The sequence below is a fragment of the Erythrolamprus reginae genome, chromosome 5, assembly GCF_031021105.1.
Source record: "Erythrolamprus reginae isolate rEryReg1 chromosome 5, rEryReg1.hap1, whole genome shotgun sequence".
Classification (NCBI taxonomy): Eukaryota; Metazoa; Chordata; class Lepidosauria; order Squamata; family Dipsadidae; genus Erythrolamprus; species Erythrolamprus reginae.
In genome coordinates, this window is record NC_091954.1 from 8,260,405 (window position 1) to 8,287,197 (window position 26,793).

A 26,793-nucleotide genomic window follows, 5' to 3' on the forward strand; every position below is an offset into this window, starting at 1 on the left:
TTATTAGGACTCGGGGCGGCTCACAACAATATACTGTATATACTGTATTAGATTTATTAGATTTGTATACACAATATACTAATCTAATAGTTAAAAACAATTTTTAAAACCCTTATAAAATAGTCATACAGCTCAAACAGACCATACGTTTATTTTATTTATTTATGCCGCCCCTCTCCGTAGACTCGGGGCGGCTAACAACAATAGTGAAACAATATATAGTCTACGGAGAGGGGCGGCATACAAATCTAATCTAATCTAATCTAATAAGTAAGTAAGTAAGTAAGTAAGTAAGTAAGTAAGTAAGTAAGTAAGTAAGTAAGTAAGTAAGTAAGTAAGTAAATAAGTAAATAAATAAATAAGTAAGTAAATAAATAAAATCTAATATTTAAAATAATTTAAAAGACCCTAATTTAAAAACCAAACATACACACAAACATACCATGCATAAATTGTATAGGCCTAGGGGGAAGAGAATATCTCGGTTCCCCCATGCCTGACGACAGAGGTGGGTTTTAAGGAGCTTACGAAAGGCGGGGAGGGTGGGGGCAATTCTGATATCTGGGGGGAGTTGGTTAAACATAAATTATAATAGCTAAGGGGTATATTAATTTCCCCATGCCTGGCGACATAGATGAGTTTTCAGAAGTTTATGATAGGCAAGGAGGGTGGGGGCGGTCCCAATCTCTGGGGGCAGTTGGTTCCAGAGGGCTGGGGCCGCCACAGAGAAGGCTCTTCCCCTGGGCCCAGCCAGACGGCATTGTTTTGTTGGCGGGACCCGGAGAAGGACAACTCTGTGGGACCTAATCGGTCACTGGGATTCGTGCCGCAGAAGGCGGTCCCGGAGGTATTCTGGTCCGATGCCATGTAGGGCTTTATAGGTCATAACCAACACTTTGAATTGTGACCGGAAACTGATCGGCAGCCAGTACAAGCCGTGGAATGTTGACGAGACATGGGCATATCTGTGAAAGCCCATGATTGCTCTCGCGGCTGCATTCTGCACGATCTGATGTTTCCGAACACTTTTCAAAGGTAGCCCTTTGCTAGATTCAGGAGATTACAAAGCAGACAACAACACTTATATGGTAAAAGGCTTAATTCCAAAGAGAATTAAGCATGTTAATTAAGCATGAGTCTTCGGAGAGGGGTGGCATACAAATCTAATAAATTGAATTGAATTGAATGTTCTACGGAGAAAAGCGTTAGCAATTATTCTTTTCAGCGACAAAAAAGCGACTGGCAGCTACTGAATTATCACGAAAGTGATTAATAATGGCACCACCAAGATCTCAGAGGGGGAATAAATTATAGTCAGAACTGATGCTGTGATTATGCAGTTAATTACAGGTGCCATTAAATCCCAGGCATGAAATGAAATCCGAGTCACGCCAAGGACATAGGAAGGGAAAAAAGAAGGGATCAAATATTATAACTCATCCTTAGAAGAAGCTGATGCTAGCATACCCACATACTGTACAACCTTTTGACATGCAAACCCAAAAAGCTTCGCCATAAGTTGACATAGGGCAACGCCTTGCGTGCTCTCCGATACGGGTCGGCGTGCTATCTGTAGCACATGTACCATAGGTTCGCCATCACTGATATAGAATATTCCACAAAATATTATCCAACAACGATGATGTGAAACTTTTCAACACCACTGATAACACACTCACCCTACAGAAAGACCTGGACTTTGTCTCAGACTGGTCTAACACCTGGCAACTTCAAATATCAACCCATTTTTCACCAACACTCCGCAGTCTGCATTGGTTGCCGATCAACTTCCGGTCACAATTCAAAGTGTTGGTTATGACCTTTAAAGCCCTTCATGGACCAGAATATCTCCGAGACCGCCTGCTGCCGCACGAATCCCAGCGACCGATTAGGTCCCACAGAGTGGGCCTTCTCCGGGTCCCGTCAACTAAACAATGTCGGTTGGCGGGGCACAGGGGAAGAGCCTTCTCTGTGGCGGCCCCGGCCCTCTGGAACCAACTCCCCCCGGAGATTAGAACTGCCCCTACCCTCCTTGCCTTTCGTAAGCTTCTTAAAACCCACCTTTGTCGTCAGGCATGGGGGAACTGAGACATCTCCACCGGGCATATACAATTTATGAATGGTATGTGTGTATGTATGTGTGTTTAGAAAATGGGGTCTTTTAAATATTTTTATACAGTAATTTAGATTTGTTGTAAATTGTTTTTCACCTTGTTGTGAGCCGCCCCGAGTTTGCGGAGAGGGGCGGCATACAAATCTAAATAATAAATAAATAAATAAATAAAAACAAATGCTCTACCCTCCCCATTGGCAAAAAGAATCCTAACCGCACATACGAACTGAATAAACAATCTCTCACTGCTAACCCGCATTCTGTAAAAGACCTTGGAATACTAATATCGAATGACCTAAGTGCTAAAGCCCACTGCAACAATATCGCCAAAAAAGCCTCTAGAGTTGTTAACCTGATCCTACGCAGCTTCTGCTCAGGCAATCTCACTCTACTCACAGGAGCCTACAAAACCTATGCCAGACCCATCTTAGACTACTGCTCATCTGTCTGGAACCCACACCACATCTCAGACATCAACAGCCTTGAAAATGTCCAAAGATATTTCACCAGAAGAGCCCTTCACTCCTCCACTCGAAACAGAATATCCTACGAAAATAGACTTACAATCCTGGGCCTAGAAAGCCTAGAACTACGGCGTCTAAAACACGATCTGAGTATTGCCCACAAGATCATATGCTGCAATGTCCTACCCGTCAATGACTACTTCAGCTTCAACCGCAACAACACAAGAGCACGCAACAAATTCAAACTCAATACGAACCGCGCCAAACTTGACTGTAAAAAATATGATTTCAACAATCGAGTTATCGAAGCGTGGAACTCATTACTGGACTCAATTGTGTCAACCCCTAACCCCCAACACTTCTCCCTTGGACTCTCCACGATTGACCTCTCCAGGTTCCTAAGAGGCCAGTAAGGGGCGTACATAAGTGCACTGGTGTGCCTTTCATCCCCTGTCCAGTTGTCTTTCCTTTCTTTCACCTATCATATATATTCTCTTCCTTTCATATATCCTCTCCTCTAAGGCCACTTTCACCCTTTTTATATTATCACATGTCTATTTTCTTCCTATGTACTTGTGTATTGGACAAATGAATAAATAAAATAAAAATAAACTTCTCTATTTATTTATTTGTTTGTTTGTTTCTTTATTTATTAGATTTGTATGCCGCCCCTCTCCGCAGACTCGGGGCGGCTAACAACAGTAAAAAACAATATAAACAAATCTAATATTAAAAGTAGTTTGAAAACCCCAATTTAAGAAACCAATCTTACATACAAACATACCATGCATAAATTTTGTAAGCCTAGGGGAAAAGGGAATATCTCAATTCCCCCATGCCTGACGACAGAGGTGGGTTTTAAGGAGCTTACAAAAGGCAAGGAGGGTGGGGGCAACTCTGATATCTGGAGGGAGTTGGTTCCAGAGGGTCGGGGCCGCCACAGAGAAGGCTCTTCCCCTGGGTCCCGCCAGACGACATTGTTTAGTCGACGGGATCTGGAGAAGTGTGTGTGCTATCGTGCATGTGTGAGTGTCCACACCCATAATTCAATGCCGGGGGGTGACAAAAACAGCTTCGCCCACCCCCCCGAGGCCCTTTGGAGGCAGGAAACCACTTGTATCCCAACTTATGGCGGGAAAAGTATTCGTGAGCTAGAATGATTGGCTCATGAATTCTGGGAATTGAAGTCCACAAGTCGTAGAAGAGCCAACTTTGGCTACCTGTGTCCTAAACTAATATAACTCTTAACTTTACTTACTTGATGAACGCAGGTGGCATATCTCTCTTCAAAATCTGGTCTTCGGTTGTCTGAACGGTTTCTTTTCCCACCTGCATGAGAAGAGATGCATTTTTGTCATTGCCATCAATACAAGTCACATTTAGCACACTCAAAAATAGCTCTTCCCATTGCCAAGATTCAGATAGTATGGGCAGAATTCTGCCAAATCAAAACAAGCTAGTGGTGAAACACAAGTAATAATAATAATAATAATAATAATAATAATAATAATAATAATAATAATAATAATAATAATCCAGCATAGTGATCTTGTTTGCTGTGTTGGATTGATGTAATAATAATAATAATAATAATAATAATAATAATAATAATAATAATAAATAATAATAATAATAATTAGATTTGTATGCCGCCCGTCTCTGAAGACTCCGAAGTTCTGTCTTACTAGTATTATTAAAAGTATTTCCCTCCCTCCCTCTCTCTCTTCTCTTCTTTGCTCTCTTTTCCTTTCTTTCTTTTTCTTTCTTTCTCTTTCCTTTCTTTCTCCTTCCTTCTTTCATCTCTTTTCCTTTCTTTCTTTTCCTTTCTTTCTCCTTCCTTCTTTCATCTCTTTTCCTTTCTTTCTTTTCCCTTCTTTCTCCTTCCTTCTTTCATCTCTTTTCCTTTCTTTCTTTTCCTTTCTTTCTCCTTCCTTCTTTCATCTCTTTTCCTTTCTTTCTTTCTTTTTCTTTCTTTCTCCTTCCTTCTTTCATCTCTTTTCCTTTCTTTCTTTCTTTTTCTTTCTTTATCCTTTCTTCTTCCTTCTTTCATCTCTTTTTCTTTTTTCCTTCCTTCCTTATTTCTCTCTCTCTCTCTCTCTTTCCCTTCCCCTTCCTTCTTTCCCTTCCTCCCTCCCTCCCTTCTTCCTCCCCTTTCCCTTCCTCCCTCCCTCCCTCCCTTAGATTATCTCTAGCCACCCAACTCCACCAACTGACTCTGGGCAGCTTTCGATTCTAAAATTTTCAAACAATAAAAGAAATATAAATATACTCTGGTCATATGTTCAGGACCACTTGTAAACTACAATACCACTTGCAGGTTACCGCTTACAACCTACAATCCTTGGTTAAGGAAGATAATGCACAAAGGGCTACATTGCAACACAGATTCCTAATAGCTCCTATGTGTATATGTAACCAGAAACCACAATGTCTTCTCAGCCCATCGATCAACAATTTTACAGATACAAAATATATTTCCAAAAATCTGGAAACTGTAACTACAGCAAACCATCTCCTGCATAAATTTATCCTCTAAATTGCAATTACGTGTCATATCTAAATGTTAGAACAGAAAATGACTGACCTTCCGCCACAGTAACACAATTAGAAATTTCTATCTCAGAGGTGGACTGTCTCCTCTCACAAATACATCACAAAATTGAAACCAGACCATCATATAATCCACTAGATTTTATATGATTAGATTCTGTATAATTGAATGATTGTCGGAATAAAGTACTGTAAACTATGGATTGCTTTAAATTACTGCTTCCTAGCAATTCCAATTTTCGTGGTTGTACGCTTTCTACTCATGTTTCCCTGAAAATAAGACCTTGTCTAATATTTTTTTGAACCCTAAATTAAGTGCTTGGCCTTATTGCCATGCACTCAAAAGCATAATTGGGTTTATTATCAAGGGATGTCTTATTTTGGGGAAAACAAGGTATCTATCTATCCATCCATCCATCCATCCATCCATCCATCCATCCATCCATCACCTATCTATCTATCTATCTATCTATCTATCTATCTATCTATCTATATATATATATATATATATATCTATCTACTGTATCTCTCTCTCTCTCTCTCTCTCTCTCTATCTATCTATCTATCTATCTATGTTTGGCTGCATAGCTAGAGGTATCACAAGCAGGAAGAGGGAGATTATGATCCCGCTATATAGAATGCTGGTGAGACCACATTTGGAATAATACTGTGTTCAGTTCTGGAGACCTCACCTACAAAAAGATATTGACAAAATTGAACGGGTCCAAAGACGGGCTACAAGAATGGTGGAAGGTCTTAAGCATAAAACGTATCAGGAAAGACTTCATGAACTCAATCTGTATAGTCTGGAGGACAGAAGGAAAAGGGGGGACATGATCGAAACATTTAAATATGTAAAAGGATTAAATAAGGTTCAGGAGAGAAGTGTTTTTAATAGGAAAGTGAACACAAGAAGAAGGGGACACAATCTAAGGTTAGTTGGGGGAAAAGATTAAAAGTAACGTGAGGAAATATTATTTTACTGAAAGAGTAGTAGATGCTTGGAACAAACTTCCAGCAGGCGTGGCTGGTCAATCCACAGTCACTGAATTTTAAACATGCCTGGGATAAACATAGATCCATCCTAAGATAAAATACAAGAAATAGTATAAGGGCAGACTACATGGACCATGAGGTCTTTTTCTGCCGTCAGTCTTCTATGTTTCTATCCATCCATCATGTTTCCCTGAAAATAAGACCCTGTCTAATATTTTTTTGAACCCTGAAATAAGTGCTTGGCCTTATTGCTATGCACTCAAAAGCACGATTGGGCTTATTATCAGGGGATGTTTTATTTTGGGGGAAACAGGGTATATAGAATGCAGCTACGAGAGCAGTCATGGGCTTTCCCAAATATGCCCATGTTACACCTTCAGGGCACCGGACCAGATTATCTCAGGGACCGCCTTCTGCTGCACAAATCCCAGCGACCAGTTAGGTCCCACAGAGTGGGTCTTCTCCGGGTCCCGTCCACTAAACAATGTCATTTGTCGGGACCCAGGAGAAGAGCCTTCTCTGTGGCGGCCCCGGCCCTTTGGAACCAACTCCCCCCAGAGATTAGAATTGCCCCCATGAAAACCAAGCACACATGTTCAAAACCAGCAAACTAATCTTCTGAAGCTGACCAGATTAAGGACTGCGCAGAGGAACACCTGGTAGGCAGATTATATTATATTCCAGTGTGTCTTATACTCCAGAAAATACGGTAACTCTGGGCAGCTTATGGCTCTAAAATTACACAACAATATAGCAGTGAGAAGATCCAGAAAATGGACTGTGAATATGCAAACCACGTCACAAGCTTTTGCAGATCAGTCCAGTCTGCTTGGATTGGCTGGGGAGCCTCAAATGAGTCACGAGCATTGCCCGTTTGGCTCAATCCGGATGTAACAATAGCCCGATCAGGTGAACAGAATGTTCTGCTTTCTATTAGCGAACTCATCCTCGGATATCTCTAGAAAGAGGACCAAAATTCTGCTTATATTGCTTTTGGGAGGCACCTGGAATGGACGAGGGTCGCCCAAAAAGTAATGCACCACATTTTTTTTCTCAGCCTACAGTAATGGTACAAATGCAAAACTTTAGATATACAGTGGTACCTCTACTTATGAACTTAATTCGTTCCGTGACCAGGTTCTTAAGTAGAAAAGTTTGTAAGAAGAAGGCATTTTTCCCATAGGAATCAATGTAAAAGCAAATAAAGTGTGCGATTGGGGAAACCACAGGGAGGGTGGAGGCCCTGTTTCCTCCCAGGAGATTCCTAGAGAGGTCCCACGGAGGCTTTTCCCCGCCTTTTCTCGTCCTATTTCCTCCCAGGAGATTCCTAGAGAGGTCCCACAGAGGCTTCTCCCCGCCTTTTCCGCCCTGTTTCCTCCCAGGAGATTCCTAGAGAGGCCCTTCCCCACCTTTTCCCGCCCTGTTTCCTCCCAGGAGATTCCTAGAGAGGCTCTACGGAGGCTTCTCCCGGCCATTTCCGGCCCTGTTTCCTCCCAGGAGATTCTTAGAGAGGCGCCACGGAGGCTTCTCCCCACCTTTTCCCATCCTATTTCGTTCCAGGAGATTCCTAGAGAGGCCCCACAGAGGCTTCTCCCCACCTTTTCCGGCCCTGTTTCCTCCCAGGAGATTCTTAAAGAGGCGCCATGGAGGCTTCTCCCCACCGTTTCCCATCTTATTTCTTCCAGAAGATTCCTAGAGAGGCCCCACAGTCATCTCCCTGCCTTTTCCGGCCCTGTTTCCTCCCAGGAGATTCCTAGAAAGGCCCCACAGAGTCTTCTCCCCACCTTTTCTGGCCCTGTTTCCTCCCAGGAGATTCCTAGAGAGGCCCCACAGAGGCTTCTCCCCGCATTTTCTGGTTACAGTTTCAGAGGCTCAGGTTTATAACTGGAAAATGGTTCTTGAGAAGAGGCAACAAAATCTCGAACACCTGGTTCTTATCTAGAAAAGTTCGTAAGTAGAGGCGTTCTTAGGTAGAGATACCATTGTACTTTATTTGAATTGTCAGGAGCGCATGTGTAAATTTTGTGTTTCTTCATACAGGTAATGTAGCTGCAGCAGTGTTTCGAAACGACGTCTGTAAGTGATGTACGTTACAAGCAGTGTGTCATCATTGAACTTCTCACTGCAGAGAAAGAAACTGTTGGGAACATTTACGAACGTTTGTGTACAGTTTATGGAGAATCTGCAGTCGACAGAAGTACGGTTAGTCGCTGGGCACAGAGGGTGAGGCCATTAGAACAAGGAGTGGTACCGACAGTACATACACTGGTATTGGCAGTTCTGTGTTAGCAAATACTTCAGAAGAAAAGGATTTAGGGGTAGTGATTTCTGACAGTCTCAAAATGGGTGAACATGGCAGTCAGGCGGTAGGGAAAGCAAGTAGGATGCTTGGCTGCATAGCTAGAGGTATAACAAGCAGGAAGAGGGAGATTATGATCCCGCTATATAGAATGCTGGTGAGACCACATTTGGAATACTGTGTTCAGTTCTGGAGACCTCACCTACAAAAAGATATTGACAAAATTGAACGGGTCCAAAGACGGGCTACAAGAATGGTGGAAGGTCTTGAGCATAAAACGTATCAGGAAAGACTTCATGAACTCAATCTGTATAGTCTGGAGGACAGAAGGAAAAGGGGGGACATGATCGAAACATTTAAATATATTAAAGGGTTAAACAAGGTCCAGGAGGGAAGAGTTTTTAATAGGAAAGTGAACACAAGAACAAGGGGACACAATCTGAGGTTAGTTGGGGGAAAGATCAAAAGCAACATGAGAAAATATTATTTTACTGAAAGAGTAGTAGATCCTTGGAACAAACTTCCAGCAGACGTGGTAGATAAATCCACAGTAACTGAATTTAAACATGCCTGGGATAAACATATATCCATCCTAAGATAAAATACAGAAAATAGTATAAGGGCAGACTAGATGGACCATGAGGTCTTTTTCTGCCGTCAGACTTCTATGTTTCTATGTTTCTACACGCCCTTGTGTCTTGCTGGAGGAAGACCACAGAACGGGATGGAGATTACGTGGAAAAATAGGGAGTGTAGAAGAAACATCATTCTTTCTTGTGTGTAAGTTTCATTGTGTTCGATAAATAATTGTTGAAGAAAAAAAATGTGGTGCATTACTTTCTGGGCGTATATTGGCATTCTGAATTGCCCATGCATACATTTTATAGGGCTGTGGCACTCGGTGCAATATATATTTTTGCCCTCCTCTTTTCTTTTCATTCTGGTCTTTTGCTAAAAATAAAATTGTCGCGAAGGGATCTTATTAGTATGCAATCCGCTTTCCAGCTCATTGTCATCATTTATGTTAATGGTTTTCAGCTTCCTGCAAGAGCGACTACGGTTTTTTAAAAAAACACACACACCTGCACAATTTGCTCGTGCCTGAAAAAAAAATAAAAAATCAAGGAATTGCCAAAAGAAATGAGTTTTAGAGCAAAAATGGAGGGGCAGTTTCAAGATACCAAGGCCAGCTTGATACTGTTGCTTCCTCTACCAAAAGACCATTTCTAACCTCATTTAAGAGTTTATTTATTTATTTATTCATTTCTCCAATACATAAATACATAGGAAGAAAAATGGACATGTGATAATATAAAAGAGGGTGAAAGTGAACTTAGAGGAGAGGATATATGAAAGGAAGAGAATATATAAGATAGGAGAAAGAAAGGAAAGACAATTGGACAGGGACAGTGCTCTTGTGTTATTGCGGTTGAAGCTGAAGTAGTCATTGACTGGTAGGACGTTGCAGCATATGATCTTGTGGGCAATACTCAAATTGTGTTTTAGGCGCCGTAGTTCTAGGCTTTCTAGGCCCAGGATTGTTAGTCTATTTTCGTAGGATATTCTGTTACGAGTGGAGGAGTGAAGGGCTCTTCTGGTGAAATATCTTTGGACATTTTCTAGGGTGTTGATGTCTGAGATGTGGTATGGGTTCCAGACAGATGAGCAGTAGTCTAGGATGGGTCTGGCATAGGTTTTGTAGGCTCTTGTGAGTAGTGTGAGATTGCCTGAGCAGAAGCTGTGTAGGATCAGGTTAACAACTCTAGAGGCTTTTTTGGCGATATTGTTGCAGTGGGCTTTAGCACTTAGGTCATTCGATATTAGTATTCCAAGGTCCTTTACAGAATGCGGGTTAGCAGTGAGAGATTGTTTATTCAGTTCGTATGTGCGGTTAGGATTCTTTTTGCCAATGTGGAGGGTAGAGCATTTGCGGTCTTGTACAACAAGTTGCGGTCTTGTACAACAAGGGCTGTTTGATGAATGGGGTATACAGTTGTTAGTGGAGAGGGAACAATTTTGAGACCAAGTATGATTTATTTTATTTATTTATTATTTATTTATTAGATTTGTATGCCGCCCCTCTCCGTAGACTCGGGGCGGCTAACAACAATAATAAAACAACATATAACAAATCTAATATTTAAAATAACTAAAAACCCTTATTAAAACATACACACAAATATACCATGCATAAATTTTATAAGCCATGGGGAAAGGAATATCTCAATTCCCCCATGCCTGACGACAGAGGTGGGTTTTAAGGAGTTTACGAAAGGCAAGGAGGGTGGGGGCAATTCTAATCTCAGGGAGGAGCTGGTTCCAGAGGGTCGGGGCCGCCACAGAGAAGGCTCCTCCCCTGGGTCCCACCAGACGACATTGTTTAGTCGACGGGACCCGGAGAAGGCCAACTCTGTGGGACCTAATCGGTCGCTGGGATTCGTGCGGCAGAAATACAGTGATGCCTCGTCATACAAACTTTTCGAGATACAAACCCGAGGTTTAAGATTTTTTTGCCTCTTCTTACAAACTATTTTCACCTTACAAACCCACTGCCGCTGCTGGGATGCCCCATCTCCAGACTTCCATTGCTAGCGAAGCACCCGTTTTTGCGCTGCTGGAATTCCCCTGAGGCTCCCCTCCATGGGAAACCCCACCTCTGGACTTCCGTGTTTTTATGATGCTGTAGGGCAGTGATTTTCAACCTTTTTTGAGCCGCGGCACATTTTTTACATTTACAAAATCCTGGGGCACACCACCAACCAAAATGACACAAATCTAATAAATAAATAAATAAATAAATAAATAAATAAATAAATACATACATACATACATACATACATACATACATACACACACACACACACACACACATAAATAACCCCCTCATATATACAATCCCATGTAACATCCCCTTATAAATACAGTCAATCATCAATCATCCCTCCTCAAATTTATATCACTGTCTCATTTCTGGGTACTTCTGTCTTTCCCCCTTTTCTCTCTCATGTTTCTCATTTCTCTCTCTTCCTCCCTTTTTCCCTCATTCCTTCTCCCTCTCACTTCTCCTCTTTTTCCATCCCTGTCTCTCCCCCCCCCCCCTTACGTGTGTGTGTGTGCGTCCATACACACTCGAACCATTTCCAAAACCAGTTGAGGGCTGGGTTTTTTTTTCTCTTTTATTCTTTTCAAAAGCAGGTGTGGGCTGGGGGGGGGGTGTTTCTTATTATTTGGGTGCTTTTTACCATATGCTTCAAGAATCACCTCTCTCTCTCTCTTTTGTTTCTCCTCTCATTCTCTGCCTCAATCATTTTCTCATTTCTCCTTTTTTCTCCCCTTTTTGTTCTCATTTCTCTCTCTCTCCTGTCTCTCTTGCTATCTCTTTTTCTCTCTTGCTTTCCTTCTCTCTCTCACTCACTCGTTCTCTTATTTTCTTTCTCTCTCTCATGCTTTCTCTCTCTTGTTCTCTCTCTCTCTCTCTCTCTCTCTCTGTTGCTCTCTCATTCTCTCTTATTTTCTTTCTCTCCCTCTCTCTTGTTCTCTCTCTCCCTCTCTCTTGTTCTCTCTCTCTCTCTTGTTCTCTCTTATTTACTGTCAGCCCGGGACCGGACTGTGAGAGGGGTGGGCGTTCCCACAGCGCTTGGAGCGGCTAGCGGCCGGATCGCCAGTGCCGCTGCAGCCACCGCTAGTGTAAAGGGGCTGCTTCCCATCCTCCTGCCAGCTTGCTCAGAAGGAAACCTTCTGAGAAGGAGGATGGGAAGCAGCCCCTTTACTGTCAGCCCGGGACCGGACTGTGAGAGGGGTGGGCGTTCCCACAGCGCTCGGAGCGGCTAGCGGCCGGATCGCCAGCGCTGCTGCAGCCACCGCTGTGGGAGGAGCCACGCCCCAAGAAAGCCGAAGAGAAAGACGGATCGGGTGGCCGGGGACAGCCACAAGTGGAAGCCTCAGTCCTGGAGCTCCCACTTGCAGGAGCCGCCTGGCGGCACACCTGCCGGTGTCTCGCGGCACACTAGTGTGCCGCGGCACACCGGTTGAAAAACACTGCTGTAGGGGAATCCCAGCAGGGGATCTCAGCAATGCAAAAACTGGCGCTTCGCTGGCAATGGAAGTCTGGAGGAGGGGTTTCCCAGCGAGGGGAGCCTCAGTGAAATCACAGCATCGCAAAAACACAGGTCCGGAGATGGGGTTTCGAGGACTTCGGTGTTTTTGTGATGCTGCGATTTCACTGATGCTCCCTTCACTGGGAAACCCCACCTCTGGACTTCCGTTGCCAGCGAAGCGCTCGTTTTTGCAATGGTGGGATTGCCCTGCCGCATCGCAAAAACACAGAAGTCCGGAGGTGGGGTTTCCCATGGAGAGGAGCCTCAGGGGAATCCCAGCAGTGCAAAAACGGGCGCTTCGGCTGGCAAAAGGGGTGAATTTTGGGCTTGCACGCATTAATCGCTTTTCCATTGATTCCTATGGGAAACATTGTTTCATCTTACGAACTTTTCACCTTAAGAACCTCGTCCCGGAACCAATTAAGTTCGTAAGACAAGGTATCACTGTATATCAACGAATTGCCAAATAAATGAGTTTTAGAGTTTCAAGATACCAAGGCCAGCTTGATGCTGTTGCTTCCTCTACCAAAAGACCATTTTTAACCTCATTTAAGAGTTGTGTCTTGTACAACAAGGGCTGTTTGATGAATGGGGTATACAGTTGTTAGTGGAGAGGGAACAGTTTCGAGACCCAAGTATGATGAGATGCTTTGGGGAAACAATCCAAAGAAATGAACTTAAGTCAGCCTTTGACCAGCAAAGAATGAGCTCCAATTTATATTCCGCTTCCTGAAATAGATAGGACATCTGGCTCTGCGTTACCAAAATAGCCGTCTTGAATACATTGTGCACCACCAAAGGAAGGGCAGTGTTGACTTCTGACCAGGTAACAAGGAGGAAAGTGCCACAACAAAACTGCAGACAGCTTATTACTTGTAAAATAAATAAATAAACCCTTCCAAATTAATCCTGAGAAGAAACTTCCGCCTAGCTGTTATCCGAACATTTGAAAAACGCTTGTATTTTATTTATTTTTGCAAATCGTTTGTGTCTATGAAAAGGTAAAGAAAATCATTTTGCATTCTATTTAGAAAATCGTCACTGCAGAATGCTAAAATCCACTCTTTAGTTTGCATGAGAGTATGTGATGGGCTGGAATGGAAGGGGAAGGAAGGAAGGAAGGAAGGAAGGAATGGGGGAAGGAAGGAAGGAAGGAAGGAAGGAAGGAAGGAAGGAAGGAAGGAAGGAAGGAAGGAAGAAGCCAGGGAGTCAGCAAGAAAGTGGGAGGGAGGGAAGGAAGGAATGGGTAGGGAGGAAGGAATGGGGAGGGAAGGTAAAGGAAAGGAGAAAGGGAAGGGAATGGAAGGGAGAGAAGGGGAGGGAGGAAGGGAAGGAAGGAAGGACGGAAGGAGGAAGGAAGGCGAAGGGAAAGAGTGGGAGGGAGGGAAAGGGAAAAAAGAGAAAGAAGGAAGGGAAAGAAGGAATGGGGGGAGGATCGATGGAAGGAAGGAATATGGAGGGAGGGAGGGGAGAGAAGAAAAGGAAGGGAAAGGAAAGGGAGAGAAGGGAAGGAGGGAGGGAAGGAAGGAATTAAGGAAGAAATGAAGAAAGGAAGGGAGGAGAAGAGAGGGGAAAGAAGGCAGGAGGGAGGGGACATGAAAGGAGAGAAAGAAGGAAGTGAAGGGAAAGAAGGAATGGGGGATGGAAGGAAGGAAGGAAGGAAGGAAGGAAGACTTTAAACAGTCAACATATCTATTAAGAGTGACCAAAAATATTCCTATGCAGATCTTTACAAGCGAATCTTTGGAAAGGCCGCTGGGTTCTCCCAGCCTTCTCCCTTCCTTCTGCCAAGACTTGCCATTCTAGAGAACAAAGACGCATTCTGTTTTGGGGAACAGAGCCCCATTGGCCTCGGCTGAGCTGAATGGCTCCCTTCTGCAAAGGAGGAAGAGATGCTTAAAGTCACACTCGAAATTTACGGCTGCCCATTCATCAGGGCAAGAGAGCAGGATCTGGTCCCAAGAAGAAAACCCAGCCGTGAATGTAACAGAACAGCTGCAACATCTACAGACACTTAACTCACACTCCAGATGAAGCCGAGAGAATCCGAAAACTGGCAAAGCGCAAAATAGGAAATACCGCAACATGTCCCTCCTTTACTTCTGGTGTCAAACCCAAGGCCTGCAGGCTGGATTCGGTTAGATCTGGGCCCCGGGGCAAATCCTGGAAGGAAGGAGGGAGGGCCCCGCAGTGCCTCTGCCAGCAAAAATGTCTCGGGAAAATAGAGCTCTATTTTTGCCGGCAGGGGGTTTGCAGGAGGCCGTCGCAGCCCGAAACAGAGCTAGGGAGCCTGTTTTCACTGGCAGAGCGTCCAGGTTGCCACATCACAGTCTGCATTGGTTGCCGATCAGTTTCCGGTCACAATTCAAAGTGTTGGTTATGACCTATAAAGCCCTTCATGGCACCAGATCAGATTATCTCCGGGACCGCCTTCTGCCGCACGAATCCCAGCGACCAGTTAGGTCCCACAGAGTTGGTCTTCTCCGGGTCCCGTCGACTAAACAATGCCGTCTGGTGGGACCTAGGGGGAGAGACTCCTCTGTGGCGGCCCCGACCCTCTGGAATCAGCTCCCCCCGTAGATTAGGACTGCCCCCACCCTCCTTGTCTTTCGTAAACTCCTCAAAACCCATCTTTGTCGTCAACCTTGGGGGAACTGAGACACTTTCCCCTTGCCTATGTAGTTTCTGTGCACAATATGACTGTATGTATGTTTTTATTTACTGGGATTTCTCTTTTAGATTTTTTATATGTATAATTGCTATGTTAGATTTTAATTATTAGATTTGTCATTATGTATTGTTTTTATCACTGTTGTGAAGAGCCCTGCTGAATCAGGCCAAAGCCCATTGAGTCCAGCATTCTGTGTCACACAGTGGCCCACCAATTGTTCATGGGGATCTTGAGCAGAAAGAGAAGGCAAAACCCTCCCTTTCCCTTGACCCCCAACAAATGGTACCCAAGGGAGCCCTGCCTCCTTCAACCAACGTAGAGGCGGCACATGGTATTTTTTTTTTCACCGACCAGGCTTCGGAAAGGCACATGTGCACGCATGGGGAGGAGGGAAGAGCTGTGGGCACCTGCACGAACCAAAAAAGGTTCGCCATCCCTGCTCCATAGGGTCTGCTTCATCGTATGCTTAGGGCAGTGATGGTGAACCTATGGCATGGGTGCCACAGGTGAGTCATATCTGCTTGCACGCGAGCCATTGCCCTAGCTCAGCTCCAACGTGCATGTATGTGCCGGCCAACTGATTTTTGGCTTGCACAGAGGCTCTGGGAGGGCGGTTTTGGCTTCCAGAGAGCCTCCAGGGGGATGGCTCTTCCCCTCTTCCATCCATCATTCAGAGATCACAGATCTGATGCACCAACTGCTAGATTTAAAAAAACATATCTTGTTCCAGCTATTTATCAGAAATTAAAGACTTCTGTCCTGATCATTTTCCAGTTTAAAATGATAGATTATTGGAGATCAATAAAATAAATAAATATGTAACAATTAACCAATTAATAAGATCACGTATATCTGAAAACAAAAGAGTAAATTAAAACTGGTCGAAATGACTTGGAAATGTATTGAAATGTGAGGTCATGACTGTGCCCCAGTCTACAAGGGATAATGTAACAATAAAGGTTTTACAGTTTCCACTTTTCTGCCAAACTTATTTGCAACAAAATCTCTTGCCATAGAAGCAACATTAGGAAGTAAGAAATAGAACCGAATAAAACTTAGAAAAATAAAAAATTAATTCAATTGGCTGAAAACCAGAACTTCATTTATACTTCCGGCATGCCTGTGGGAACCAACCACACCAATCACGGAAGCTATTTTGTGAGAGTTCCATAATAAGCACACAAATATCAGACTTTAATACAATCGAGAGAGTCAAGACGTATTTCACAAAAAGAGCCCTTCACAACAAAATGCCTTATTCCACCAGGCTTGAAATACAGTGGTCCCTCTAATTACGAACTTAATTTGTTCCGTGACCAGGTTCTTAAGTAGAAACGTTTGTAAGAAGAAGCAATTTTTCCCATAGGAATCAATGTAAAAGCAAATAATGTGTGCGATTGGGGAAACCACAGGGAGGATGGGGGCCCTGTTTCCTCCCAGGAGATTCCTAGAGAGGCCCCATGTAGGCTCCTCCCAGCCTTTTCCGGCCCTGTTTCCTCCCAGGAGATTCCTAGAGAGGCCACACAGAGGCTTCTCCCTGCCTTTTCCAGCCCTGTTTCCTCCAAAGAGATGAGAAGATTCCTAGAGAGGCCCGACAGAGGCTTCTTCCCACCTTTTCCAGGCCTGCTTCCTCCCATCAGATTCCTAGAGAGACCACATGCAGGCTTCTCCCCACCTTTTCCAGCCCTGTTTTCTCCCAGGAGATGAGGAGATTCCTAGAGAGGCCCGACAGAGGCTTCTCCCCACCTTTTCCAGCCCTGTTTCCTCCCAGGAGATTCTTGGAGACGCCCCAAGGAGGCTTCTCCCCAGTGTTCCCTCTAATTTTTTTTCGGGGTGGGCGGAAAAGTATAGTGTCTGAGCGGCAGTCTCTTCGGGACTGGGCGGCACAGAAATAATAAATAAACAAACAAACAAACAAACAAACAAAAAAACCACCCTGTTTTGCCTCAGAGAATTTCAAAATAAAAATACTGTACTGTGTGTCTATAACAGTGAGCTCATAATAGGGCAACTCTATCAATATCAAAATGCCACTTAAATAGTTGAGCTAGTTTCAAACTAGATTTTGATTTTCTTTCTCTCTTCCTTACTCCCATTCTTTTTCTTTCTCTTTTCCTTCCTCTCTTTTTTCTATCTGTTTCTCTCTCTTCCTCTCTCTCTCCTTCCCTCTCACTCTTTCCCTCTCGGCTTCTGGGCAGGTTTGGAAAACTCTGAGTTGATGATGATTTTTAAGTGAGCGATTGCTCGCTGCTCAGCTTAGAGGGAACTATGCTTCTCCCTGCCTTTTCCGGTTACAGTTTCGGAGGCTCGGGTTTGTAAGTGGAAAATGGTTCTTGAGAAGAGGCAAAAAAATCTTGAACACCCAGTTCTTATCTAGGAATGTTCATAAGAAGAGGTACCACTGTACTGGGATTACACTATTTACAACTACGTCGCCTTCAATCTGATCTAAATGTAGTTCATAAAGTCCTATACCAAAATGTGCTTCCTGTTAATGACTACTTCACCTTCAACAGCAGCAATAAATGAACATTATTATTATTATTATTATTATTATTATTATTATTATTATTATTTATTGGATTTGTATGCCGCCCCTCTCCGCAGACTCGCAATAGATTCAAACTAAACGTAAACCACTCCAAACTCGACTGCAAAAAAACACGTCTTCAGCAATGGAATACACTACCTGACTGTGATTTCTTCCCCAATCCCCAAAACCTTTAACCTTACAATGTCTACAGTCGACCTCTCCCCATTTCTAAGAGGTCTGTAAGAGGCGTGCATAAGCACACCATTGTGCCTACCATCCCTGTCCTACTGTCCTCTTTTATCATTACTTTTTTAAATTTTTGTTATGTTTATGCAAACAAATAAGTAAAAGATGCCCTTGAGCTGTCAAAGATTGAAGACGACTAACTTCATATGTTTGTGAGTGACATAGGGGAAGGTTTGGTAGGGAAGGTTTGCCTATTTGCCGATGACTCTAAAGTGTGCAATAGGGTTGATATTCCTGGAGGCGTCTGTAATATGGTAAATGATTTAGCTTTACTAGATAAATGGTCAAAGCAATGGAAACTGCAGTTTAATGTTTCCAAATGTAAAATAATGCACTTGGGGAAAAGGAATCCTCAATCTGAGTATTGTATTGGCAGTTCTGTGTTAGCAAAAACTTCAGAAGAAAAGGATTTAGGGGTAGTGATTTCTGACAGTCTCAAAATGGGTGAACAGTGCAGTCAGGCGGTACGGAAAGCAAGTAGGATGCTTGGCTGCATAGCTAGAGGTATAACAAGCAGGAAGAGGGAGATTGTGATCCCGCTATATATAGTGCTGGTGAGACCACATTTGGAATACTGTGTTCAGTTCTGGAGACCTCACCTACAAAAAGATATTGACAAAATTGAACGGGTCCAAAAACGGGATACAAGAATGGTGGAAGGTCTTAAGCATAAAACGTATCAGGAAAGACTTCATGAACTCAATCTGTATAGTCTGGAGGACAGAAGGAAAAGGGGGGACATGACCGAAACATTTAAATATGTTAAAGGGTTAAATAAGGTCCAGGAGGGAAGTGTTTTTAATAGGAAAGTGAACACAAGAACAAGGGGACACAATCTGAAGTTAGTTGGGGGAAAGATCAAAAGCAACGTGAGAAAATATTATTTTACTGAAAGAGTAGTAGATCCTTGGAACAAACTTCCAGCAGACATGGTAGATAAATCCACAGTAACTGAATTTAAACATGCCTGGGATAAACATATATCCATCCTAAGATAAAATACAGAAAATAGTATAAGGGCAGATTAGATGGACCATGAGGTCTTTTTCTGCCGTCAGACTTCTACGTTTCTACGTTTCTATGTTCATAAACCTAGGGAAAACACAATAGTGATAGCCTAATTGACAAAACTGCTATGACACAGGGGCAGAACCCATAACTAGCATCAATGCAACCGAAATAAAAGCAGGGTAAGACAGTACAAGGTTGCAGACAAGGAAATTATTAGAATTTTGTCAACAGGCAAATTCATAGCCTTGCATTAATTAAAGACTTTGACTTTTTGAACAAAAAAAAGAGTGGGAAACTCCCTTATAATTTATTTTTAACCTCCAGATATTTCCAGTTCACTCCCTCTACAAGAGCTATCCTAAAATGGACACTGGTTAAAAATATCTGCTAGCTACACTGGACTGAAGGTTATTGGGCTTTTATAAAAGGCGAATGCTTTTGATGACCATCTTACCGAATTCCTGGGGAGAACACAAAACCCTTTACAGATAAAAGGTTGGGTAAATTAGAGAAGGGTTAGAAGGTCACAACTGCCACACCGAACTCCTTGGGACAAATTAAAACCAAATAAAAATAACGGATGGAGAAAAATCTGAATAGTTCAGGGATCTGCCACAGATATATATACAAGCTTTCTAATTGTGATGACCGAAAATGGACCACAAGTTCTGCCATTTTGAGACGGTGCACTTCATAAAACAGCCTCTTCCCTAGGGTGGATGAAAATTGATGATTAAAAAATAAAAAATAAAAATTGGATTTTTAAATTTTTTTTAAAAAAAAATTAAAATTAAAATTTTATTTTTTAATGCACAATACAAAAACTGAAATCAAAAAACAAATATAAACACAAATATGTTTGGCTAAAATGGAAAAAAAGTTTTTTCTTTAAAGAATTTTTTTTAAAAATTTTAAATTAGATTTTTTAAAATCAAATTTATTTTAATAAAATGCTTTTTGAGCAAAAATCTATCTAAAAATCATGTGTGTACCAGAAAATCCCTTTGACATTTAAAAAGGGAGCTGTTTCTGTTTTTCTGTTTATAAAAACTTTTGGGTTTTCCTTTTATCGTGTGGTGTGTGTCTTCCTGGACTAATTACCCTGTAATTACGGGCGGTTGAGACACACCGGCAGAACAGGGGGGAAGCCACTTAATGATAGTTTTTCACACTTTAAGACTGTAGCAACATTCCCAATCGAAATTTGGATGTTTGGCACCTGGAATGCATTTATGATGGATGTGATGACCTGGGGGTGTGATCCTCTTTTGGGATCTCCTGATAAACAATGGGGAAGTCGGATTCACGTAGCAACAAGGTTACTACCATAGCTTAATTACTGCAGATTCACTAAGCAGCAGGAAAGTTATAAAACAGAGCAAAATTTGCTTTACAGCAGGGTGGATTTTTATTTATTTATTTATTTATTTATTGATTGATTGATTGATTGATTGATTGATTGGATTTATATGCCGCCCCTCTCCGCAGACTTGGGGCGGCTAACAACAATGATAAAAAACAACATACAACAATCCAATTTAATAAAACAACTGAAAACCCTTATTATAAAAACCAAACATACACACAAACATACCATACATAACTTGTAATGGCCTAGGGGAAGGAATATCCTAACTCCCCCATGCCTAGCGACAAAGGTGGGTCTCGAGTAATTTGCGAAAGACAAGAAGGGTGGGGGCCGTTCTAATCTCTGGGGGGGAGTTGATTCCAGAGGACCGGGGCCGCCACAGAGAAGGCTCTTCCCCTGGGGCTCCCCAAACGACATTGTTTGGTCGACGGGACCCGGAGAAGGCCAACTCTGTGGGACCTTATCGGCCCCTTGGGATTCGTGCGGTAGAAGGCGGTTCTGGATGTATTCTGGCCCAATGCCATTTAAGCCAAGTTGATTTAAATCACGATTTTAATCTCTAGCAAAAAGGCTTGATATTAAATCAGTTCAATTTAAATCATATTTTTTTGTCATCTCTGTCCCGCAGCGGCTCCTCCTCTGACCTTTCTGTTGACTCACCGACAGTAGCAATATTGCAAAATATACAGCCTCCTGCTACATAACCAAGATCCATTTCATACTGAACTATGAAAGTATCTTAAATAGAAAACTATCTTTAGATAGCTTTATTCCAAAAGCATTTTATCAAAACAAATTTGATAAAAATCAAAAAAATGCAATTTAAATGTTAAAAAAACCGATCTAATTTTTTTAAATCTTTTTTTTTTAATCCACCCTGCTTAAGAACTATGTTGCTCCACAAGGGAAATATTGTAGCCTCAAATATTTCCATAGCAGTCTGATTCTGTGTTTAGTTCTGGAGACGTCATCTACAAAAAGATATTGATAAAATTGAACGGGTCCAAAAAGACGGGCTACAAAAATGATGGAAGGTCTTAAACATAAAACTCATCAGGAAAGACTTCATAGTACAGTCTACAGCAGTGTTTCCCAACCGTGGCAACTTGAAGATATCTGGACTTCAGCTCCCAGAATTCCCTAGCCAGCATTTGCTGGCTGGGGAATTCTGGGAGTTGAAGTCCAAATATCTTCAAGTTGCCAAGGTTGGGAAACCCTGGTCTAGAGGACAGAAGGGAAAGGGAGGACATGATCAAAACATTCAAATATGTTAAAGGGTTCAATAAGGTTCAGGAGGGAAGTGTTTTTAATAGGAAAGTGAACACAAGAACAAGGGGGCACAATCTGAAGTTAGTTGGGGGGAAGATCAGAAGCAACGCGAGAAAATATTATTTGACTGAAAGAGTGGTAGATGCTTGGAACAAACTTCCAGCAGACGTGGTTGGTAAATCCACAGGAACTGAATTTAAACACGCCCGGAATAAACATATATCCACCCTAAGATAAAATACAGGAAATAGTATAAGGGCAGACTAGGTGGACCATGGGGTCTTTTTCTGCCATCAATCTTCTATGTTTCTACTCAGGAGCAAAACATAAGAGAACAAGTCGTGCCAAGCTCCCCAAGGCAGCTTGCTTTTATTTACAAGCAGCAGTCAAGAAGTGGGGTTCAAGGAGAGGGGTTAATGAGGGACTAAGCAAAAAAAAAATACACCTTGCGGCCATGAGAGCCATTGTGGGGCTTCCTAGATTCGCCCACGTTTCTGCAACACTCCGCGGCCTGCATTGGCTGCCGATCGATTTCCGGTCACAATTCAAAGTGTTGGTAATGACCTTTAAAGCCCTACATGGCATTGGGCCAGAATATATCCGGAACCGCCTTCTACCGCACAAATCCCAGCGGCCGATAAGGTCCCACAGAGCTGGCCTTCTCCAGGTCCCGTCGACCAAACAATGTTGTTTGGTGGGCCCCAGGGGAAGAGCCTTCTCTGTGGCAGCCCCGACCCTCTGGAATCAACTCCCCCCAGAGATTAGAACGGCCCCCACCCTCCTTGTCTTTCGCAAATTACTCAAGACCCACCTTTGTCGCCAGGCATGGGGGAGTTAGGATATTCCTTCCCCGAGGCCATTACAAGTTATGTATGGTATGTTTGTATGTTTGGTTTTTATAATAAGGGTTTTTAGTTGTTTTATTAAACTGGATTGTTACATGTTGTTTTTTATCATTGTTGTTAGCCGCCCCGAGTCTGCGGAGTGGGGCGGCATACAAATCCAATAAGTAATAATAATAATAATAATAATAATAATAATAACCTTCAGTCATTCCCCTTGCGGAATAAAATGGATTCAGCCCAGAAAATAGGCGTTGATTGCTTACCTGAACGCCTCTTCTCGTACGGTGAGTGGGTACAGCAGTCACATGGGTTGCTCCTGTCCAATCCGTTGGAACTGAGCCTAGTATTAAAAAAGACTGCTGGATCCGCCCCTTCCCCAGAATTCGCGAATCCATAGACTAGGCTCAGTAGTGAAGCTCTTTAATGTTCAACTCTCATGTGTTATAAGAAAATAGAATAGAAGGTAAAGAAGACCACACATAGGGAGGGAAGTGACTGCTGTACCCACTCACCGTACGAGAAGAGGCGTTCAGGTAAGCAATCAACGCCTATTCTCCGTACTGAAGGAGTGGGTCCAGCAGTCACATGGGACATACCCAAGAGATAGGTCCCTAGGGTGGGAGTACATTGCTATCGTGAGAGATAACGGATTGGAGTACTCTACTGCCGAAGGCAGCGTCCGCTGATGCGTACGAATCGATTTTGTAGTGCCTTATGAAGGAATTTGGCGAGGCCCAAGTGGCTGCTTTGCAGACTTCTTCCAACGGAGCCTGAGTCGCCCAAGCGGCAGATGTGGCTGCACTTCTGGTGGAATGCGCTGTAATATTCCTTGGAATGGAAAGGGGAGCTGTCTCGTAGGCCTTAGAGATGGTCCCTCTGATCCAACGACCTATTACTGTAGAAGACACTCTGGATCCCAAGGATCTGGGATGGTAGGCTATGAAGAGTGCTTCAGATCTCCGGATGGATCTTGTGCGTTGGATATAAACCTTTAGCGCTCTAGTGAGATCCAGAGTGTGCCATCTAGTTGCCAGGGGATGCTCTCGTTGGAGGCAGAAGGAAGGTAATATGATATCCTGAGATCTGTGAAACATGGAACTAACCTTTGGTAGAAAGGTGGGGTCCAGTCGCAGAACCACTTTATCCTGGTGAAAACTGTCTGATAGAAAGGGCTGCCAACTCAGATATGCGTCGGGCGGATGTAATCGCCACCAGGAATGCTACCTTAAAGGATAGGTACCTGAGGGACGCAGAATTCAGGGGTTCGTAAGGTGCCTGAGTAAGGGAGTGAAGAACCCGTGGCAAGTCCCAGGTAGGATATCTGTGGATTTTAGAAGGCCTGAGGATGGCCACTCCTCTTAGAAATTCTTGGATTTCTGGAAAGGAGCAGAGGGGTTGCCTGCGAGGGCCCCGCCAAGACGGAAGAAATGGCGGCCAGGTGTCGGCGGATGGTGCTGAAAAACCTTCCTGCGAGCACCACTGATGGAATTTGGACCAAGTATGGTCGTAGATCCGGTTGGTAGACCCTCTTCTAGACTTCAGGATGATTTCCACTGTGTCCGGGTCATACCCTCGCAGGTCTAAGTCCCTCCGGATAATAGCCAGGCGGTGAGGTGGAACCACTCTGGGTCCGGGTGGAAGGAGGTCCCCTGTCGCAACGTATCCTCCGAAACGGGGAGTCGCCAGGGGTCCTGGACGGACAGTTGTTGGAGGTCCGCGAACCAGGGCCTGCGAGGCCAGTGAGGGGCAATCAGAATTACTCGGGCCTTCTCCAGGAGGATTTTGTTGATCACGTCTGGCAGAATTGGAATTGGAGGGAAGGCATACAATAGACCTGGAGGCCAAGGGCTCCTGAGAGCATTGATTGCCTCTGCTCCCGGAGACGGGAACCTGGAGATGAAGCGAGGGAGCTGGGCATTGGCTTTGGTCGCAAATAGATCCAACACTGGATGGCCGAACCTGAGGCAGATCTGGTGGAACAGTGACTGATGGAGATTCCACTCGCCTGGATCTAAGGTCACTCGCGAGAGCCAGTCCGCTTGGACATTGAGGCTCCCCGAGATGTGGTCGGCTAGAAGCGACTGGAGATTTTTCTCTGCCCAAAGGCCTAACTTCGGGGCCACCCTCATGAGGGCCTTGGATCTTGTGCCTCCCTGTCTGCAAATATGGCCTTTGGTGACTATATTGTCGGTGAGAATCAGCACATGTTGGTTAGAGATGTGAGAGTGGAATTGTTTTAGAGCTAGAGACGCGGCTCTTAATTCTAGTCAGTTGATGGGCCTGGAAGCCTCCTCCGGTGACCATGTGCCCTGAGCTAAAAGACCCTGGGCGTGGGCCCCCCAGCCCGAGAGGCTGGCATCTGTGGTGACTACAAACTAGTCGGGGCACCGGAAGGGAGATCCCTTGTCTAGGGCTGGAGAAGTCCACCACTTGAGGGATCTGCGGACCGTCGGTGGGATGGTGATGCGACGATTCGAGTTGCTGTGGCCCGATCACTGGTAGGGTAATAGAAGCCACTGTAGTTCCCTGGCGTGAACACGGACCCAGGGAACAATACCAATACATGACACCATTTTACCCAAAGGGGAAGATAGGGTGGCAATGGAGGCAGATTGCTGGGGCAGGATGCGAGCAATGAGATCCAAAAAGCTGCGTTTTCTCTCAGTGGAGAGGAAAACCTGGGATATCTCAGAATTAATGATAGTTCCCAGATGCAGAATGGAAGTGGATGGATCAAGGTGGCTCTTTTTAAGATTTATGGAGAAACCATGATTCTGTAGAACCGACATGGTAAAAAGAGAGGTCTGTAGCCCCACCAGTTCTGGAATTTCCATGAATTAAAATGTCATCTAAATAACATAAAATATGAACGGGAGAGGCCCGGATATGAGCTGCCAAGGATCCCAAGAGTTTAGTGAAGACTCTGGGAGCTGAGGAGAGCCCAAATGGCATAACCCTATACTGAAAATGCCTGCCTTGAAAGGCAAAGCGCAGAAAATTCCTATGGACCTTGGCAATGGGAATATGGAGGTAGGCCTCCGTGAGATCCAGAGACCCCATAAAGTCTCCCTGATGTAGAGCTGCTAAAATGGAAGATAAGGAATGCATTTTGAATTCCCTATATTTTATGAACCGGTTCAAATTCTTTAGATCTAAGATGGCTCTCCAGCCTCCAGAGGTCTTAGGGACCATGAAGAGGATGGAATAGAAGCCTAAACCTCTCTGGAGAGAGGGGACCGGTTGAAAAGCTCTAATAGTCAACAAAAGAGAAATAGCCTCCTCCATTCGGATACGAGATGGAGTGGAACTGGGAGAAGGACAAGAAATAAAACGGTTAGGGGGAGGTGAAATGAACTCTAACCTTAGGCCCCTTTCCACAGTGTCAATGACCCAGGGGTCCTTACAAGAACGGTGCCCGGCGGAAAAGAACCAGGCTAGGCGACCGCCTATGGGAAAGGAGGAAAACTTACCATCTGGCTCTTTTGAAAGCCCTGGTAGAAGAGGATCCTCTCTGATAACAGGAACCTCTGCCCCTGGTGGTTCTAGATTGGGATCGAAACCGAGGGGAATACTGACCTGGATTCCTTTGAAATGCGAAGCCCTGATCCTGTTGACGCCCTGAGCGCCGAAAGGGCTGCGGTTTAGGGGCCTTCTTGGTGGTAGGTCCCAAGACCTTTTTCTTGTCTGTGGTCTCCGTAAGGAGAGGGTCCAGAAGGTCTCCGAAGAGGAGGTTACGTTTCAGTGGACCCATGGCTAACTGCCACTTCTGTCTTACTCCCGCCTGCCAAGGGCGGAGCATAGAAGTCTTCTGGCCGATGTGGAGACTGCTACTGACCTGGCTGCAAATCTGGAAGATTGGAGGGAAGCATCTGCTACATATCGGGGAGCTGTGAAGATTTTGTTGAAATCCTGTTGGCCCCGTAAGACATCTGGAGGCAGGTGTGGTTGGAGCTGACGAAGCCACAAGAGCATAGCTCTGGAAAAGAAGGATGCCGCTGCAGCACTCTTAATGGCCCATGAGTCTGTAAGGAGACTCCTTTTGAGCATTTGCTCAAGTCGTTTGTCCTCTGGCCGGAGGACCTCCTCTGCTTCGCCCGGTATGGCAGCAGTCGAGTGGAGTGTCTTCACTGGTTCATCTGGCTTGGGACATGTTAGGAGTTCCTCATAGGAGGAGAAGAGCTTGTAGAGCTTCTTGTCCTTGGGAGTGGGAGTAAAGCCAACGGTTGGGTGTTCCCACTGTTTAAGCAAGGCATCCTTAAACAACTTGGGCATAGGTATTACCTCATTGTCTTCCTGTTCTCCCATGAAATAAGGAAGATTTTCTTCCGGA

General features: G+C 44.0%; 1 protein-coding gene across 2 annotated transcripts in view; it reads right to left on the minus strand.

The window, feature by feature from the left end:
* VCL (vinculin) overlaps window positions 1-26,793 on the minus strand; it is a 122,812-nt gene that overhangs the window by 85,150 nt on the left and 10,869 nt on the right. For both annotated transcript variants that reach the window (XM_070752041.1, XM_070752040.1), the window contains exon 2: window positions 3,836-3,906. In XM_070752041.1, coding sequence (XP_070608142.1) covers window positions 3,836-3,906 — 71 coding nt within the window. The remainder of the gene's footprint in view (window positions 1-3,835; window positions 3,907-26,793) is intronic.